At 42.0% G+C, this 17,668-nt stretch overlaps 1 protein-coding gene across 1 annotated transcript in view; it reads right to left on the bottom strand.

The window, feature by feature from the left end:
* Window positions 1-12,569, bottom strand: part of CLINT1 (clathrin interactor 1) — a 46,749-nt gene extending 34,180 nt beyond the window's left edge. The window contains exon 1 of the mRNA XM_054642801.2: window positions 12,392-12,569. Coding sequence (XP_054498776.2) covers window positions 12,392-12,432 — 41 coding nt within the window. The 5' untranslated portion in view covers window positions 12,433-12,569. The remainder of the gene's footprint in view (window positions 1-12,391) is intronic.
* Window positions 12,570-17,668: the final 5,099 nt, after the last annotated feature.

Genomic DNA, 17,668 nt, shown 5'->3' with positions numbered 1-17,668 from the left:
GAATTAATTCTACAGTTGCTATTGCTTGCAAAAAGACCCAAAATGTGCCACCTCAACATCAGATTTCAGACCTTTTATTTCTGGAAAATAATCAAAATAAAACCAGAAAATGAATACCAATGTCACTACAGAGAAGCTGATCAGCTTCTCTTCTCAAAATTGTTTCCTTTCAGTCTGCTTGTTTGCTATTTGAAGCTGAAAGCAAGAATTATTCTATTATTCCATGAAGAGCTACAATAGCTGTTACACTCAATAGCTCTAATGCACCTGCAGAATTTCCTTTCATACCCAATACTGAAATCCAATCCAGAAGACCATTACATGTCAGCCAACACAAGGAAGATGCTGTCTTTATGTAAGATTACATGGAATATGTCTGGGTGCCAGGAACTTATTTCTTGACTCCACTGCACACAGACAGAGAAGAACACACAATCAAGGTCCTTCAGTTTCTGTTTCAGTGTCTCCAAAACTACCCCCTCCCTCTTCCCAAGAAGGAAGCTATTCACAACACCAAACCTTCCCCTGCATCCCACCTTGCTAACAAGAAAACAAGAAATTCAACATTTTATAATTAAATTGCAATTAAGACTTTGCAGTCTCACAGCAAGTACTTTGGACACCTCTAGCATAAGCAGAGCTGTGCAAGGGGAAACCTCAGCATCCTAATCTGACAATTTCAAAAGATGCCCATTATATTGTGGAAAGACTAAAGGCAAGTATGCAGTGATAATTCTGCTGAATAAGCTGGGAGCATCCAAGATTTTACAGGTAGAGACAAAACACAGTCCTCTTCTGAACTTGCTCTGCCCTCAGAATCCTGAACTGCCAGCTCCTAGGAATAGCACAATTATGTAGTTTTCCAACAGTAAGTTAAAATAAAAAAACAAACAACCAAACAAAAAACCCCAAATACTTTCCTACTTCAGATCCTTTATCTGTTAATAAACTTGAATTACTACATTTCTTCTCTGCTACAAGTTTACCCAAGAATAAAAAATAGTCACCATAATCCTAAATAGACTAAACTTGCTTAATACCACTTGTCTTTAGTGATTCTATTTTCCATGAAGGTAGGTTACAACCTTGCAGTCAGTCCTTCTGTTGCTGCATTACACAGCTGGACAAACAAATTTTGGTTAATAGTTAATGACAGTGTCCTTCCAGAGCAATTCAGGGTTGAGTATCTAAAAATGGGCACGAGCAGTAAGAATACAGCATTCAGAATAAGTATTACAAAAGCAACGTCATATTAATGTTATTTCATTAAATTTTTTAGGTTGGTGTCTCACATTAACTAAAAAGCTGGGCAAACAAAACCCCATAAGTTCACAAACGTGCACTTTGACTGAAAGCAAGTCTTCTTTTGTGAAATGAATCTGGTCAATTACAGACAAATTAACATTCACATTTCCAAGCCATGTTTATTTGTGGAGGATAATGATGTTTCCTCTGTTTTCATAGGTATCCCTTTGTTAAACTGGTTCCTCCAGGAGATCAAGTAACTCATGTCCTAAAAAGGTAACAGGAGCTGCTCCATTTGCCTCAGAGACCCAGTTTCTGGTTCCTGACCACACAGAGATGGTAATTTCTAATGGCACTGTGTATTTGCAACAAACAAATTTCACAATGGCTCAACATGGGCACTATTTATTTATTTACCCATTAATGGTAAGATCACTGGATTTTTCTGAGCTAATGTCTGCAGCTACAGGAGTTACAGTTACTGTGTAATTAACAAAAAAACAACACTGGCAGGCTGAAGGCTGAGACTGCACTTGCCAATTAGGAGTTTATTAGCACTATGTTTTCAAGCTGTCTCAAGAAATGCAATCAACTGTTTGGTAGCAAGGAGAGCTAGAACCCTGTGATAGAAGTTAACTCATATAGACAATAAATACCTCAGAACAGAGAGTTTCCTCCCACACTTCACATAGTCATATAGAGAAACACTTTAAATAATTCAGTAATTGTCAAAACAAGGAATAATTAAAAGTGACAGCAATCTTTAAGATATCAGCTCTATTAGTAAATGTAAGTTACCAAGACTAATTTATTTTTCAGAAGATGCATTCACCTACTGCAAGTCCAATAAAATGATCTAAGGTTATCAAAAGCCTTCTCTTCACACCCCAAATAGTCTTAGAGACCCTTTCAACTGAGTAGTCTTGGAGAATGCAAAACAAAACACACCTCCAAAAATCACACAGGGAGCTATCTGTTTACTAAGTATAAAGTAATGTCTTGAGAGGAAACACTGAGCACAGTCTGCAACCTACATTAGGATGACTCTCAACAGCTTGACAGGATGGGGAGAGTAACCACCAAGAAACACATTTGTTGTTCTGACTCAGAATGGAGTAGAGGAAAAAAACCCTCCCTAACTCCCAACAGATCTCATTATTATTACAACAGATTAAAAAAAAAATGCAGGCTAGTCTCATTAAATAAGTTGAATATACACTAATATTTCTAATTGTATCCCAAATGAACCAGTTAATATCTATTAAGCATGCAGTAAATATTGAACTGGTCAGGATAGGACACACCCTTTGGATGAGGAGAGGAAAAAGTTCAACAACTTTGAGGTGGTTTCCTTATAACCCATGAACAGACCCTGATAACATTGGTGTCATGGTAGTTTCATTCTTAGTGGCAAACCAAACACCTCTAGAAAGATTTAATCTATTTAAACTAACAGTCTACACAGAACACCCACTTCTCCACTCTGATATAACCCAAATATATATCACCAGTATTCCTATTGCAATAAGCTGCAGAAATTGAATTGAAAGCTTCTCATATGAAGATCTGTTTGAGCCAGAATGATTCAAAGTAGCCCCACACAAGTCACAAAACTGTATTTCAGTTTATATCCTTTCTCAGAAGTTTGTGATCCAAGAGTGGAAGTAGAATATTGATGCTTACCCTTCCCATCAAAACAGTGATACAACAGAAAGGTTGGCTTGGGACCTTCAAGTTGTGATATATGATAGGAGAACAACCTTAAATAAATTCAAACTTACAGCTAACAAACCACCAACAGTACAGTTTTAAATAACAAAAATATGTAGAAATGTCTTATCATGGAAAAAGGCTCCCACAGTTGACCTTCCTGTCCTTTCCCCATCACCACAAGTGTTTGTGGTGCCATGAGCAGCTGTTTGCAAAACAGGTGCCCAAATCAGTTATGAACCCTAAAACCATTATGGGGGCTCTTTTAGCTGTTATCAGCCAGAGAGCACAAGCAAATACTGAACCACACACCAGTAGCACAAGAAAGGCAAAGACAGGGAATGGCCAGGTATAAAAATAAGTTCTGTATTAGTAGAAAAATAATCTTAGAGCTCTTCAACCTGCTTGTGAAATCACATGCTAAGGGTGTATTGCTCTCAACCTGTACTTTGCCCCCAGCCACTTATTCTTGCCCAAACACCATTCCTTCCTTTCTGCCAGTACAAATATTTGTGTGAGGATGGAGTTAACTACACCAGGGACCTAATCCAGTGGAGAATGAAACTGGCAAAAACAACTGGTTAGTCAGAGATTCTCTCATCAGGCAGAAAGTCTGCAAGTGCCAGCAAAGGGAGAGAAGTGTGCAGGCTGTGGCAGACAGGAGGCTGTGAAACCTCTTTCACCATCAGCCTACGCTCACACCGAGTGTGAAACTACAAACTCTGATTTCATGGCTTGGGCTGTGTTTTCTTGTTGGTGAAAATGCTGACTGTGTTTGAGATTTCAGGGCAACTGCAAGGGGAGATTTAACTCTGGGTCCAATGTCCTCCACTTACTCGAGAACTTTAAGGGTCCTTCTCTCCTTTCCCATCTCAACACTGCGTCCTCAAATGTGCAACACAATTGTATGGCAAATAAATTTAGGGAACTACTCTAACTCCAATCCAGATAATCGAAAAAGCCCTTTTGGGAGAGACAGAGCTTCCAGTTGGGTCTGTTCTTCTTTCCAATTCCTCACACAGGAACCCAAACACCATCATTACACAGCACACAATGCAAGAATAAGTAATGTATACCCTTTCTAACTGGTACTGAAAAAATAAGAGTACTCAGAGCAGCACAGCCTACAGAGCTTTCTGAAAAGAAGTAAGGTACCAACTTATAACAATTTCTCATGACCTTGCCTTGGAATACCTTAAGAAAAATGAATTCACCCCAGTTAGAATCAGATCTTGTTTAGCAGAGAGGCAGAATAGGAGGATCATTTTGTTCTGGAGAGTTCTGCTCTTCTACACAACTGCTCTTTCTAAAGAGGCCACCGAGCATCATTCAAGTTTTAGCTGTGTAACAGCTCTTCATTCCAAATGGAACAGGTAAATAAGCTCCTACTCCAAACCAAAACATGACAGCAGCTGTCAATCCTTGTGTCTAACTGGGTCCATTTTTGACCAGTGTCAATAGGATCCAGATCACTACAAGGAGCTGGAAAAAGACCAACTGCAAATCTGACTATTCACTTGGTCCATGTGCTACTAATTCTGCTTTTCATTCTCTTGCCCTTCACTAGTTCTGCCTTATAAATAAAAAAATTGAAATCAGCATTTAAACAAAGTCTGTGAAACAGCCAACTTTTAACAAAATGTTATGCCATTGTACAGCTGTGTATCAGTAAAAAAAAACTATTAAAGGGAAGAGTTCTTCTCAAGAAGTTTCAATTTCCTGCCCCTCTTCTCTAAATACCATCTCAGTTTAAGTTCAGAGCACACAGTGGTAATTTGGAAGCTGAAGTTCCTCATAAAACACACACCAGAAAAGTATTTGAAACATACTTGAAGCAACAGGTCAACAGGCCAGTCACACTCTGTATGTTGGATATGAGCTCAAATTGGAATTCTTGCATTATGACTTTGGACAAGCTGTACTCACACTTCAGAATAAATCAATGAAAGATATTCCAAAAGTACCAGAATGAAGCACACAACTTTCAATCATTACATTTTTGTGTTCTTCATCCTGTGAAGCAATGCTTCACTCATTCTCCAATGGCTCATCTTTGTTTTTAGAAATAAACATCATTTTCATATAAATAGAGAAATTCATTTAACACTTGAACTGAATGGAGACAAATATAAAAGAATCAGATCAGCAAAATTGTATTTTAGGACAACTGCAACACAGTTGCACACTGAAATAGCAAAGCCTGAGGAGAGAAAGCAGTAGTGTGTCCAATGCTTTGGAAGTAATTATACCTTGTATATGAAATAATTATGCAAATCAGCTAATATTCTGTAATACACTAACTGGCAACACAACCAAGAGAATTAGCATAGAAGTGAGTTAAGCACCTTGATCCTTTTGACCAGAGCTGCACACAGTGATGTAGGTAAGGCTCTTATCCTTCACCAGTTCCATGCAGGAGCCCAGACCTGCTTGGCAAGGGCACACAAAACTCTGCTTTAGAGACATTTCAAGAACACACAAGTTGTCACACATACATCACTTAGATTCCTTGAAAATACAAAAAGCCAACACCTGAGCTAGCCTTACACAACATAATACAGACTATTGTCAGCTACCACAGGGTGTAAAATGGCAATAACACATTTGAAAGAGCAGTAACAAAAGCACCACTAGGAGTGTGCTGATGAAACTGTGCTTGGCCACAACCACCTTATGCCAACTCTTAATAAATCCATCAGCTTGTCATATTTGCCTGTTTGATGGATTACTCCACCAGCTGGATATTCAAACAAGAGAACACTGTACCTATGTGAGATAACAGAGCATAATACTTTCAGAGATGCTTATCTCCCATACTCAATTACATGGCCCAAAGACTAGAACCCTTTTTCTTCCTAATTAATACCAGCAACTTTCTGCAAGTTTTTTAAGGGAAGGAGGAAAGCCTGAAGAGGTAACTTGCTGTTACAAGTACTGGGCAGACACAGCCATGCCTGGCTGCAGAGCCAAATGCCACGTTCAAATCCAGTCCTCCTCTGTATTGCCAAGACTTTCTCAGCTCTCTGGTAACCAGTCAGAGGACAAACCCTTCCAGGGCTGAAGATCATCATCATCATCTGGCTTGTAATAGTAATACAAAATGCTGTTCTTAAAGCAGTTATCAGCAGGGCACCTCTTTAGCAGCAATAGGAGAATAACTCATGCAGTGAGGGTTAACCAACTGTCCCTTACATAAAACTGTGGAAGTGTTCACTGCCCTGAAGATCTTGCTTATGCAAATCAAAATAAATCTTAAATATAGAGAAAACTAAATGATCCTGGGACTGAAGCAAAGGAGTTTACAAGAGATTCAGATAGCAATGGACAAATGTTAAGACAGTCATTTACCCTTCTGCTGGATATATTATTTTATGATGGACCATTTACAATAATCCTGCTATTACTGAATGAGCAAACAGCATTTCATTAAAGAGCTCAGTAGTCTGGGTGGACAAATCCATGAACCACAAGAAAATCACCTGTAAATAAGAACAATTACAGGCACATTAAAAAGACAAAGCAGTTAGGCTGGAGGATTGAAAGCCCCCAGCTAAGGCTACATGGGATACTGCCTATTTCTGGCCAAACATGAGCATTCCAAAGGCAGAGAGCAATCAAAAGTCAATGGAAGGTCTGTAATTGTAGGGTAAATGACTGAGGTGCATTTATCAGATTAGTATCCTGCAGACATAGCATGAGGTAGCAGACAGCAACAGGAGACTGGAAGCCAACAAATGCAGATTTTTAACTGTTACCAGCACAATGAGAAGTGGTTTACTTGACAGAATTATCTTACTAGCTTCCCTCATCTGTGACCTGGGAGTGAAGTGCAGGGCCTCATTATGTGCTTTAGGTTACAACAGCAAGAAATTGCAACAACAATAGAAACAGTAATTCATGCTATTTTACCAATAATTTACCCTCCTCTTTACAGATTGTACAATTAGAAGCACTAAAGAAAACATGCTGTTTATCAACCAGAACTTCTCCCCTGCCTAGTTCTATTGGAGCTCATGACAACAGCTCCTTTAATCCTTCCTTTTCCCCAAACACTAAAAATCCTTTCTCTTTGCATAGATGTAGCATCAGAATAAATAACAGAGGACCCAAGTGGCTACATCTAAAATACACTTTAAAGTGTTATAATGCTTCCTTATTACAATCAATTCTAAACAAGACTATTTGCTCTCCATTTAAAAAGAAATTAAACTATTATATTCTGGGCAATTCATCAAGTTTGTGAAGCACATGGAAACAGCTCTGCAACACTTCACCTCCCACTCTGCAACACAAGGGAGTGCAAACACATTCCTGCTGGGCCACCAGAAAGGTGTGGCTAAGAGCAGTCATAGCAAAGCAGGGCTCAGGTGGACAAAACTGAGCTGGAAGGAGCACAGAACAAAACAGGAGTATGGCAATTGTCATATCCCTATTACTAGCAAGATATTCACAGGCCCTTTCCTTCAACTTTTACGTAAGTGACAATACCTCACCTGAATTAAAGAACAGCCGGATAATACTGTCCTAACTACATTCAGATCTGTCACCTTCATCCCTCTTTTATGAGACTGTTTCTGATCCTTTGATGTGTGGAAAGGTGCTTAAAAGGAGCCCTCTCACATTAAGGTCATGCACGCAGAAAATCCCAAAAGCTAAGAATGGCAATGGAATTTTAAAGAAAGTGGCTGTAAGGTCTCACCACGCTGCTGCATAGGCAGCAACCTGATCTCAATGGGTTCAAAGGTTTTCCAGCCTGCCTGCTGCATGTCCTACATGTCTGTGACAGAAACCAGGCAGCAAAAACGTTAACATGACATGTTAAGAGAGAAGTTATTGCCATGAGCAGTCCAGCTGGCCTTGCTACCTATATACATACAAAGACTGTGTTCTGCTTTGAGCTGAACCCCTCATGCAGGTTAACAACATAAGGGAACCTTTCAGTACAATCAGAATCAGCAGTTTCTGCTTCAAGGAGAGGAAATTCGACAGAACTAAAAAGAGATGAAGGCCTGGCTTTTGAACTTGGCCACTAGGCCAAGCTGATATCTCCAAGTTCCTGACAAGTTAAAATGTGCTTTAGCAGGAATTCTTAATATTCCTTGGGTTTGGTTTTTTTGTTGTTTTTTTGTTTGTTTGGTTGGTTTTTTTTTAAGCCATGGGGTTTTCTTTGTAGCCCTCTCCTAGAAATCTCACAGGGAACACAAAGCACAACCTGTACTTGTCCAGTAAGACTTAAAAGTGAAGTTACCAAGTTGCATAACACTCTGTATTTCCACAGTCCACAGTCAGAACTCTTGAACTCACTCTCAATGACCACAACAGCTTTTGCCAGTTCTGTTATCATACAGTGAGGAGAAACTTGGTTAAAGCCCTTGGTGATTGGATTATCAAAGTACTGATACACCTATACCAATAAAAATATGACTTTCCTGGTGTAAGCTGCTTCTACACAGTACCAGGCAGGCTGCAGATCCTTAGTCTCCTGCAGCTCACAAGCAGTAAATGCAACACTTGGCCTCAAGTTTCATCACAAGTGCAGGATTGTTTCAGAGCAGGCACGGGGTAACCTGAACTCTGCCACGGGTGCCACAATACCTGGGACTGCTCTCACCAGAGCATCCAGAGACAAAGCTGCAGATCCCCTGAGGCTGCAGAGCAGGGGAGGGAGGGACACCAGACTCCTTCCCAGCGGCAGCTCCAGCGTGTGACATGTGTCCCTGTGCTCTGTCACAGCCACTGGCCACCTCCTGCCTGCAATGCCGAGGAACACAGCCACACTGCAGCCCTCAGCTGAGCCTGTGACAAAAGAGAATCGAACAAGAAATCTCTGCCATTGCCTGAGGAGTGACTCAGAACTGCCACCTGACTCACCAACCTTGCACCAAGCACCACCCTGGCCCTGAGCCATCAGAAACCTCTGCCATTTAAACAGTGCTCACTGTCCTGGAGCCAACGAGCTGAGCACAGAGGGCTGCATTTATTTTCCAACTGTTTCGTTTACTTTACAAATTCAGTTTTGAATTACTGGGGAAAAAGAAGCCATACAAGTGACCACAAAAGTGAAAAGCTGCCTTCTTAAGTTAATTTATTCACATAATAATATGAAATAGAATTTACTCCAGAAGAAATAAGAGTACAGAGACCTGCACCTTCTAAACTATAAACTAACCAGAAATTCAATATAATTTCACACACTTTAAGAACTCTTGAATACACTGCAGTACCCATTAAGAAATTGCAGGGTGGAAGAATTTTGACAGTTATTTTGACATTGCAAGATTAAACCTCATGACAAGCAGACTTTACTAGGTACATACAGGTTTTATTATAATTGATTTAAACTGCAACCTTATTTACAATGCCCAGCCAGAAACAAGGTATTACTGTTCAAACCTAATCAAGGTACTTAATATTTAAAGGAGGGAGCTGCATTGGCATTGAAAAGCAGTGAAGTTAACAAAGGGCAGAACAAGACACAGAACAAAAGGATTCCACCACATCCTAGAACAGTAAATCCAATACTCTACCACAGAGTCTTCCTCCTAAACTTCAAATACAATAGGACTACCACTCAATATCTAAATAAGTGTCTCAAGCACAACAGGATGCAGATCCATACTTTGCAGCTACTAGAAAATGCTACCATAAAAATAAGGTGATTGTGAAGAGAATTACAAAGCAGAATTTACCTGATGAACTTCACTGCCCAATTCCAACCACATCAAAGAATAAACAGAGACCAAATACTTCAAAAATACTAAATATAAATTTGAATTTCTCACATGTATTTTGCAGTTGCTAACTTATTTTTTGGTTCTAAGACTGATGAATGGTAACAGGTTACCATTTTAACCTGGGTTTTAGCATTTAAAGTAACCCACAGCTGTTTATCATCACTTACAGAACCTTCACACACCAAAGTACCTGAGAATTGTGTAAGAAAAGTCCTTCATGTTGAAATAGCTGACCTAACTGAGCTCTCAGTCACTGAAGCACAAATAAGGATAAAAAAATAAACCTCAGATGAGTAAACTGAAACTCTAAGATAAGTATCAGCTGAATATGGAACCAAGAGGCAGAACTCAAAACCACTATCAAAGCTATCAAGGAAAATTTCAAGCTATTTGAACATTTTCAAAATCCCCATATAATCACATTCCCTTTTTAAGGGAAGAAGGGCAGTTTCTTGCTGAAGTTCAGTATGCTGCTGCCACAGCACCAGCTGTTATTTATGAGGCAGATTATATCATTTAGCTTCCTCTGCAGAGAATTTTCTAAGTCATGGCCTTAAGACAGAAGACATTATGACAAATCTGCACCACACACAATGGGACTATTGATCCTGATGTCTCTAAATACTATTTACTCTGCAGGCTCCACCTTCCCCCTGCCCCTCCTCCCCTTTTTTTTTAATAAACAATCTGCTTTATTTGGATACTGTTATTCCCAGAAAACTGAGGTTTATTCAAAAAAATGTTTTTTATTATTGGAAATGTTGCACCTGTTCTGGAAATAGAATGTCTTTTACAATTCAGATTTTGATGTAGTGTTGGACTTACTTATATCCTTAGAAGTAAACATTTTAAAACCAGTGACAATATTATAATGCTACAGTGATCATTAGTCCTACAGACAAAAAAAGTACACAAGTAAAACTTAGGAAAAACTTTATTTCCCTGCAAGGTCCTGGAACTCAAGTCAGGGTTGTATTCCTAAATACCTCATCTGTCACATTATTAAAACTACTTTACCCAGGGCTGACTTTGTATACAAGAAGCTGTAAAAAGTAAATAACTTCCTCAGGACAAGACTTAATCACAGTGGTTTTTGAATGTCATCCAAATCTTGGCCTAGAAAAGTCCCAGTCTAGTACAAAGCACCTTGAACAAAACAGTTGATTATCATGAATAAGCTGACACTTCTCTTCAGTTTGCCTTTATCTTTAAGCCTATACATCACACAGGCCCTCTTAAAAGCTGTTTGGAGAAACAAAAATTTTTTAAAAAGTTTAAAACAGAGGCTCAGTTTTGAAAGACTTTTGACTTGTAAAGGCAGGTACAACTGTTTGTCATTAATATCATCTGGTATGTACCAATCTACAGACTTTCAGACAGTTATTCCTCCTAGCATTCCACAGTTCATAAAACACAGATTGGTTTGGATTGGAAAGTAACTTTAGGGAGCATCTAGGACAACCCCCTGCCATGAGCAGGGACATCTTCAACCCACAGAGTTACAGGGGTTGGAAGGGAGCTCTGGAGACCATCCAGTCCCACCCCCTGCTAAAGCAGGTACACCTGGAGCAGATTGCACAGGATCACATCCAGCCAGCTTTGGAAGAGCTCCAGAGAAGGAGACTCCACAACCTCTCTGGACAGGCTGTTCCAGTGCTCTGTCACCCTGAAAGTAAAGCAGCTTTTCCTCATATTCACACAGAACTGTGTTTCAGTTTGTGCCCACTGTCCCTTGTCCCATCACTGGCACCACTGAAAAGAGTGATGGAGAAGTGCTCCAAGCTTTCCCTATGGGCGTTTTGTTTGAGGAGGCAAAACAATCTTTGCTAAGTTCTCCACCATACCAAATTTTTCTCATGCCAAAAATGAAGGAGGGGCTGACACACGCAGTAATAACATCACACTCTCCATCTGCAACACAATGATCACGCTAAGCAAGTCCATAGACAAGTATTCAGCGGGAGGAGGCTCTATTCAAGGAAACAAACTTGTAAATATCTGAACTATTTAAATGTGTAAGGGGTGTGAACGGGCATCTCAGCCCAATACCACTCTGAACAGCCCGGGGTTGTGAGTCAATGGCAATGGCAGGCCAATCTGTCCTTAGGAAGGAGAGAAACACTTTAAAGAGCATGTGGCGACTTGGGAAGCTCTCTCAAAACCTGCAGGTGATTCTTTCCCCCTCTCCTGCTTTGAGAGACTTCTCTGTTCCCCCTCAGGGGCCTAAGGGCCACGCTGGGAGCCAATCCAGCAGAGCCAGACTCCAAGGGCTCGCACACCGAACCGGGCACACACAGACGGGGACCCTGGCACAGGAGGGGGCACACGAAGCTGAAGCGCTGATCGCCAACTGCTGGAAGGGCCCAGATGCGCCCGAAAGGGGCGGGAAAGTAGCCAGCCATAATGGAAAGGCCACAGACTACCTGAACAGCAACCCCTGGCTGCCTGCAGCCCCAGAGGGACCACAAGGCCACGCCGGGAGGACGCTCAGGGGCGACCCCGGGCAGTCAGCGGGGAACAGGGAGGGGAGCAGGGAGAGACAACGGGGCCGGGGTCAGCCGGGCACAGAGGGGGTGTGAGGCCGCCACCTCAGCAGGGGAGGGGCCGCGGCCATGTTGGGGGGGGCGGGGGGAACGCGGGCCCGGCTGAGGGGCCACGGCCGAGCCGCCCCCGGCCCCCCGCGCGCGCCCCGCCGTACTCACGCCTTGTCCACCAGCTCCCGCACTTTCCACATGTTCAACATGGAGCCGACCTCCCGGAGACCCGCCCGGTCTCGCTCCCTCCGCCGCCGGCCCCAGGAGGCCCCGCTCGCCGCGCTCCGGCCGCCGCCGCCTCCGCCAAGCAGGGGACGCGGCGCCGCTCCCGGAAATGAAGGGTCGGGCAGGCCTACGGGGTGCTGGGAATTGAAGTCTCGGGGAAGGAGGGGCCGGGCGCGGAGCCTGCTGGGCGCCGCGAGGGCTGCCGGGAGTGGTAGTTCGGGGCTGTCCGCGCGGTGCCTGCCGGGAGCGGGCGTGAGGGGCGTGAGGGGGGCCGGGCCCGGATGAAACTGACCGGGATAAAACTGACGGGGATGAAAGTGTGAAAGTGACCGGACTGGTATGAGGCTTCACCGGCCGTGTCCTGAGGGCTGAATCGCCGATCTCACATGGCGGGGACACCGAGCGGTTGTGCCCGTCTGGGGGGCACGGACAGCCTGGCTTAAAGCTGGTCTCAAAGTTCCCTCACGCCCATCCGCAGCCCGGCGAGGTACAGGATGGAAATAGGCTGTGAAATAGTTGGTTAAAAGTCAAAACACTGGTGTAAAACCCATTATTTTGGACCAGAATGTGGTTTTATACTCGGCTTTCAGCGCGAGGAACTCGTTTCAGAGCGGCATTCTGCCCTTATGGCTGTCCGTCTGCTGATCGTGGTGTGCGGCCTGGAGCAAATTGCTGCTGGAATTTCCGGATCCCCCAGAGCCAGAGTTTAGAAAGAAACTTCTGGAAAAGCAGAGGGAAGGGTGCAGCATGAGGGCTGCCCCACCGAGGCACTGCACAGGCAAGAACCTTGTCTGCACTTCTGGAGAAAGACCAAGCTGATTGACAAAACCCAGGGAACAGTCACCCACATAAAAACTGCCTCGGGAGAATATTGCCTATTTTAACACAGTTGCCAACAGGCAAGACCATCTTCAAATATTGTCCATGCAGGCACTGAGCAGGAATCAGTTACAATGAAAACAGTGAAGTCATCAAAGTGAGTTTGCAATCAGGATTGTCATTTTCATTACATACATTTATTTTCTTACAAATTGTGTTTAATATGGGTTTTAAATGGCCCAGTTTCATTCTTGATGTATGTTTTTTGTTTGTGTGTTTGTATCATATATTTTGCCAAAAGACAATATACATCTGCAAACTTTTATCAAAATACAAATGCAAAATATTTTCATTTTAGTTATTATGTCAGAACGGGCAAAACAAGGCACAAGAAAGACCAGTTGCAGTGGCACTTGCTGCTTTAATAAGTCACTTCTTTTAAAAGTTAGTGGTTCTAAAAAGGAAAGCTAAACAGCTCAACTCTTGCCCATTTTCTGACATCCCACTGTATCTTTTCACACAGACACTTTCATGGCTTCCATCTCCTGAACATGTCCATGAAATCTATTTGAATAATAAGAACTTCCTGAACAGATCATCAAATCCAGCATCCTCTTCCTAACAGCAGTATTAGAGGTTCATTAAGGTGAAGGATGTGGATGGATCAGTCCTCAGGTACATCTTTCAAATGTTCATTTTCCTGTAGCTTAGGAACTCAGTTCTGAAGTATTCATGCTAAAACTTTCCCTTTAGGAGCACCAGATGGACTTTCATTTTATGGACTTAACTGATTGCTTTTTGAGCCTTTTTAGATGAACCTACACTACACCTCGTGGCAATGAATTCAGTGTTCTAACTGTCACATGACAAAAAGGTTCCTTTTGTGTGTTTTAAATTGCCTGCTTCATGGCATTACCAGTTCAAGTAGTGTGACAATTAGTGCATAACAATTCCCTAGCACTCTTTTCCTTGTCAGTTGCAAATTTAGAAATCTGTTGATTTCTTACTGCACTGTTTATTACTGCCTAAGACTTGCAATGTACTTAATTTCTGCAGAAGGCTATGACCAGCCTAGAGATGTTTTATTGTGGGGGGATAGAATGTAAGAAATTAAAGATAGTGCAGAAGGTAGTCTCACACCTGAGGAGGTGCAGCTGTACTAATCACCAAAATTAGGAACAGGCCTGCTCTTAATGGGTCACAGCTGTGTCCAGTAAGGATGAGTGCTACAAAAGAATGGGTTAGGTGACTTAGGGGAGAGTTGGATTTTGTTGACTGAGTTGTGAAGAAGAAGGGGTCAGTGCTGTGAGGAGATGCCCATGAGAAATCACTGAGAATGTATGGGAGTTTTGCAATAAGATGATAACAGTTTATGGCTTTTTGGTTTTTTTTTCCTCTTCATAAGAGTTCTTAACAGTGTTTTCATTTTTGAATGCTACTGAACCCTGAGGTGATATTTTCACCTGCAGCACAATACCTGTGGTGGCTGTGGCTGGTGTGTAACTGAAGTCAGCACCACTTTTGCTGCCCCACAGATGAGAGGCACGTGGCCATTGAGCACTGGGAGGAGGGAGTTGCTAAATTTCATCCTGTAACACCTGGCAAAGCAAGCTGGGTGAGGAGTCTTGCTGTTTAATATCAGTCTTTTGGTTTTTTCTGTAAGTACACTGACATTTGTCTTCAGGAGCAGATGATCTTTATAACCTCTGTTTAACAAAGAAATAACAGGGAGTACAATAATTGGAGCTTGCAGAATCACACCTTTCCTGATTGGCTGGAAATGTTGTTATTTTTAAGTGTGGCTTCAGTCCATATTGGATCAAGATCAGATTTCTAAATGCAGTTCCAATGAACTGCAAATTCCCCAGATTCTGCTGTGGTGCAATGAAATTGATGTTCTTGTTAGAGCTGGTTTCCTTGAGCAGCTGCAGAGTTCTGAGTGCTGGGGCAGAGCTGCCAGCTCATGGGGGGCTGCCAGGGGCAGATTCCAGGGCCCAGACTCAGCCACACCTCAAAGTGCACCTATCCCCAAAATCAAATGCACCCACTCCTCACTGTTTTCCCATCAGGGATAACATTTGAATTGAAACAGTTCAGGGTTAAAAACCATCAGGATTTGGCTGATTTGTTTGTTTTATACAAATTGTTGTTTCCACGTGAAAAAAAACATTACAGCCCACTGTAATCTCACACTTCAGAAAAAAAAGAGAATGGTAAAGAGTATTTTAGGTGCAGGCATTGGAGAATAACAAGATGCAGAAGAAAGAAAGGCTGAAGCAGGGATTTAAAAGATGAAGGTGAGTTTCTTCTCAGCATTGCTTGCTATGTCTGGATGCAGTAATGGGGCAAGGAGAGATGACTGGCATTTATTGTCAATTTTAAGGTATAGTAAAAAGCAGGTCTTTATGTGACATTGAATGCAACATGAGTGACAGTAATTTTGCCATCCCCATTCTGTCAGCTGCTGATAAAGTGCATGAGCATATGTATAATTTCTGAATGATGTGAAGACACTTTCTGGTTCATAAGTAATTCCTTTAAAAAAAAAAGATCTGATCGGTGAAGGGAGAGGGTAATGCAGTTTCAAAGCAATGCAATATTCAGCATAACAGGTAGTACTTGTAACATATATCATGTAGAGGAACTGTACTTTATTATAATTTGAGCCATCAATTACAGGAGAAGCAGTTAGAGAAATTGAACTAATTTGAGCACTGCAATAGAGTTTGCACCTGGCTATTCCAGAAGTTAATATGGGCCATTTGGTGCACAAAAAGTCTTGCACATTCCAAATGCCTGGAGAGCAATATTGTTGTTAATATCAACCATATTAATGCACAGTAGAGACATATCCAAGTCAGTGATTAATTTACAATTAAAATTCAAGGGGGGGAAAGAGGAATGTCAAGGAAAATCACATTGTGGCAGCTTAGGGAGGCTATGGCACAGACTGAGAAACTTTTCATTTAAAGCAGTATTTCTTTCTATGATTTCATAAAACTCTACTTTTTACCCACTTACACAGCTGAAATCTGAATTCCATAAAGTTTGTTTGTTCTAAGAATTAGTCAGTAGGGCAGAAGCAACACTGGGATAATGTTTCCCGTTTGTAGGCTGGTTACCATCCAGGCTTTTCTGAAAAATTGCAGCTTCTCTGAGTCCAAATGTGTCTTTCTGTAACACATCCCAGCCACACAAACATCATATTCCAACCAGAGAGTCCCTATGTGGGCTGTTTCAGAACCTGCATTCCTGCTCTACCACAGAATGGTTTTGCCTCTGGTAAAATCCTCCAGTCCCTTCCATGGGTGCAGAACTGCTTGTGAAGCTTCCACTACTTGAGCCCACACCACACTCATTTCAGGAGAAAATCTTGAGGGGCAGGCAGTAACAGGGAATATTGGCAGGGAATGGTGGAAAGTGTGGGGAGAGTGAAAAAAAATACTGTGAGTGATGTTCCAATGTTATCCCTCCTCACACTGCCCTGCTGAGAAGATCCACCCATTTACCAACAGCCTTTGCATGGCCTGGACCTGTCTCACTGTGAAGGAATATAGGTAGCAAGCTTCAAAGTTTTTTAAGAAGTGAAGATGATTCTATTTTAAGCTTTAGAACCAAGACTACAACTGCCTGTGTTGTGCTTGTGGAAGACTGGGAGTGCCAGGCAGAGGTGATGATTTATCTCAGGAGCTGGGAGGACAACCCTGCCCTTCAGACAGCTTCTTCTGCCAGCAGAGCATGGGCAGAAGTCCCTGCAGGGAGGCTGTGCTGAATGTTAACATCAGGCTGCATCCTACCCAGAGCTGCTTTTTTTTCTAGCCTGAAGAAATGAAGGTTGATTCTATAGTGTGGGTTTTCACTCTCTCCTCAGTCTTTTGAAATGCTTGAACCAGTTCACTGAGATGAGGCAGAGGTGGTTTGCTCTGAGAGTTACAAATTTATGCAGAGTTCTTACAAGTTGTCTCAAAATAAATGACTGAACAGGAGAGACTTGATTGCTACTGCTCCTGAAAAGATGTGCTCAGCCAATAATGAAAAGCATTTAAGGTCAGAGTTCTCAGGGTTCTCCATTGTCCAGTAAGCAGTAAATTCTGGCTTTTCCTGTGCCTGGGGCATTCACAACATTGCTTTTTTGTTGTGGATTCCCTGATGTCTGGAAAGGGGTGAATTCCCACTGCCAAAATATTACCATTTAATTATCAAACCAATCAACTGTGAGACAAATGTCCCCAGGGAAGCAATCTTCATTAGTTCCAATTTTTACAGAGCTACTTGGGGTTTTTTTGGTTTCTCATTTTCTCCCACATTAGTAACTGGCTGTGTATGCATGTCTCCAAATTAGGATGGAAATGTGGAGTTTGGGGATTGCCAGTTAATGGATAATATTCGATGTTCTGAGCT

Source organism: Agelaius phoeniceus, chromosome 15 (genome assembly GCF_051311805.1).
Source record: "Agelaius phoeniceus isolate bAgePho1 chromosome 15, bAgePho1.hap1, whole genome shotgun sequence".
NCBI lineage: Eukaryota > Metazoa > Chordata > Aves > Passeriformes > Icteridae > Agelaius > Agelaius phoeniceus.
This window is presented reverse-complemented; position numbering and strand designations above follow the sequence as displayed.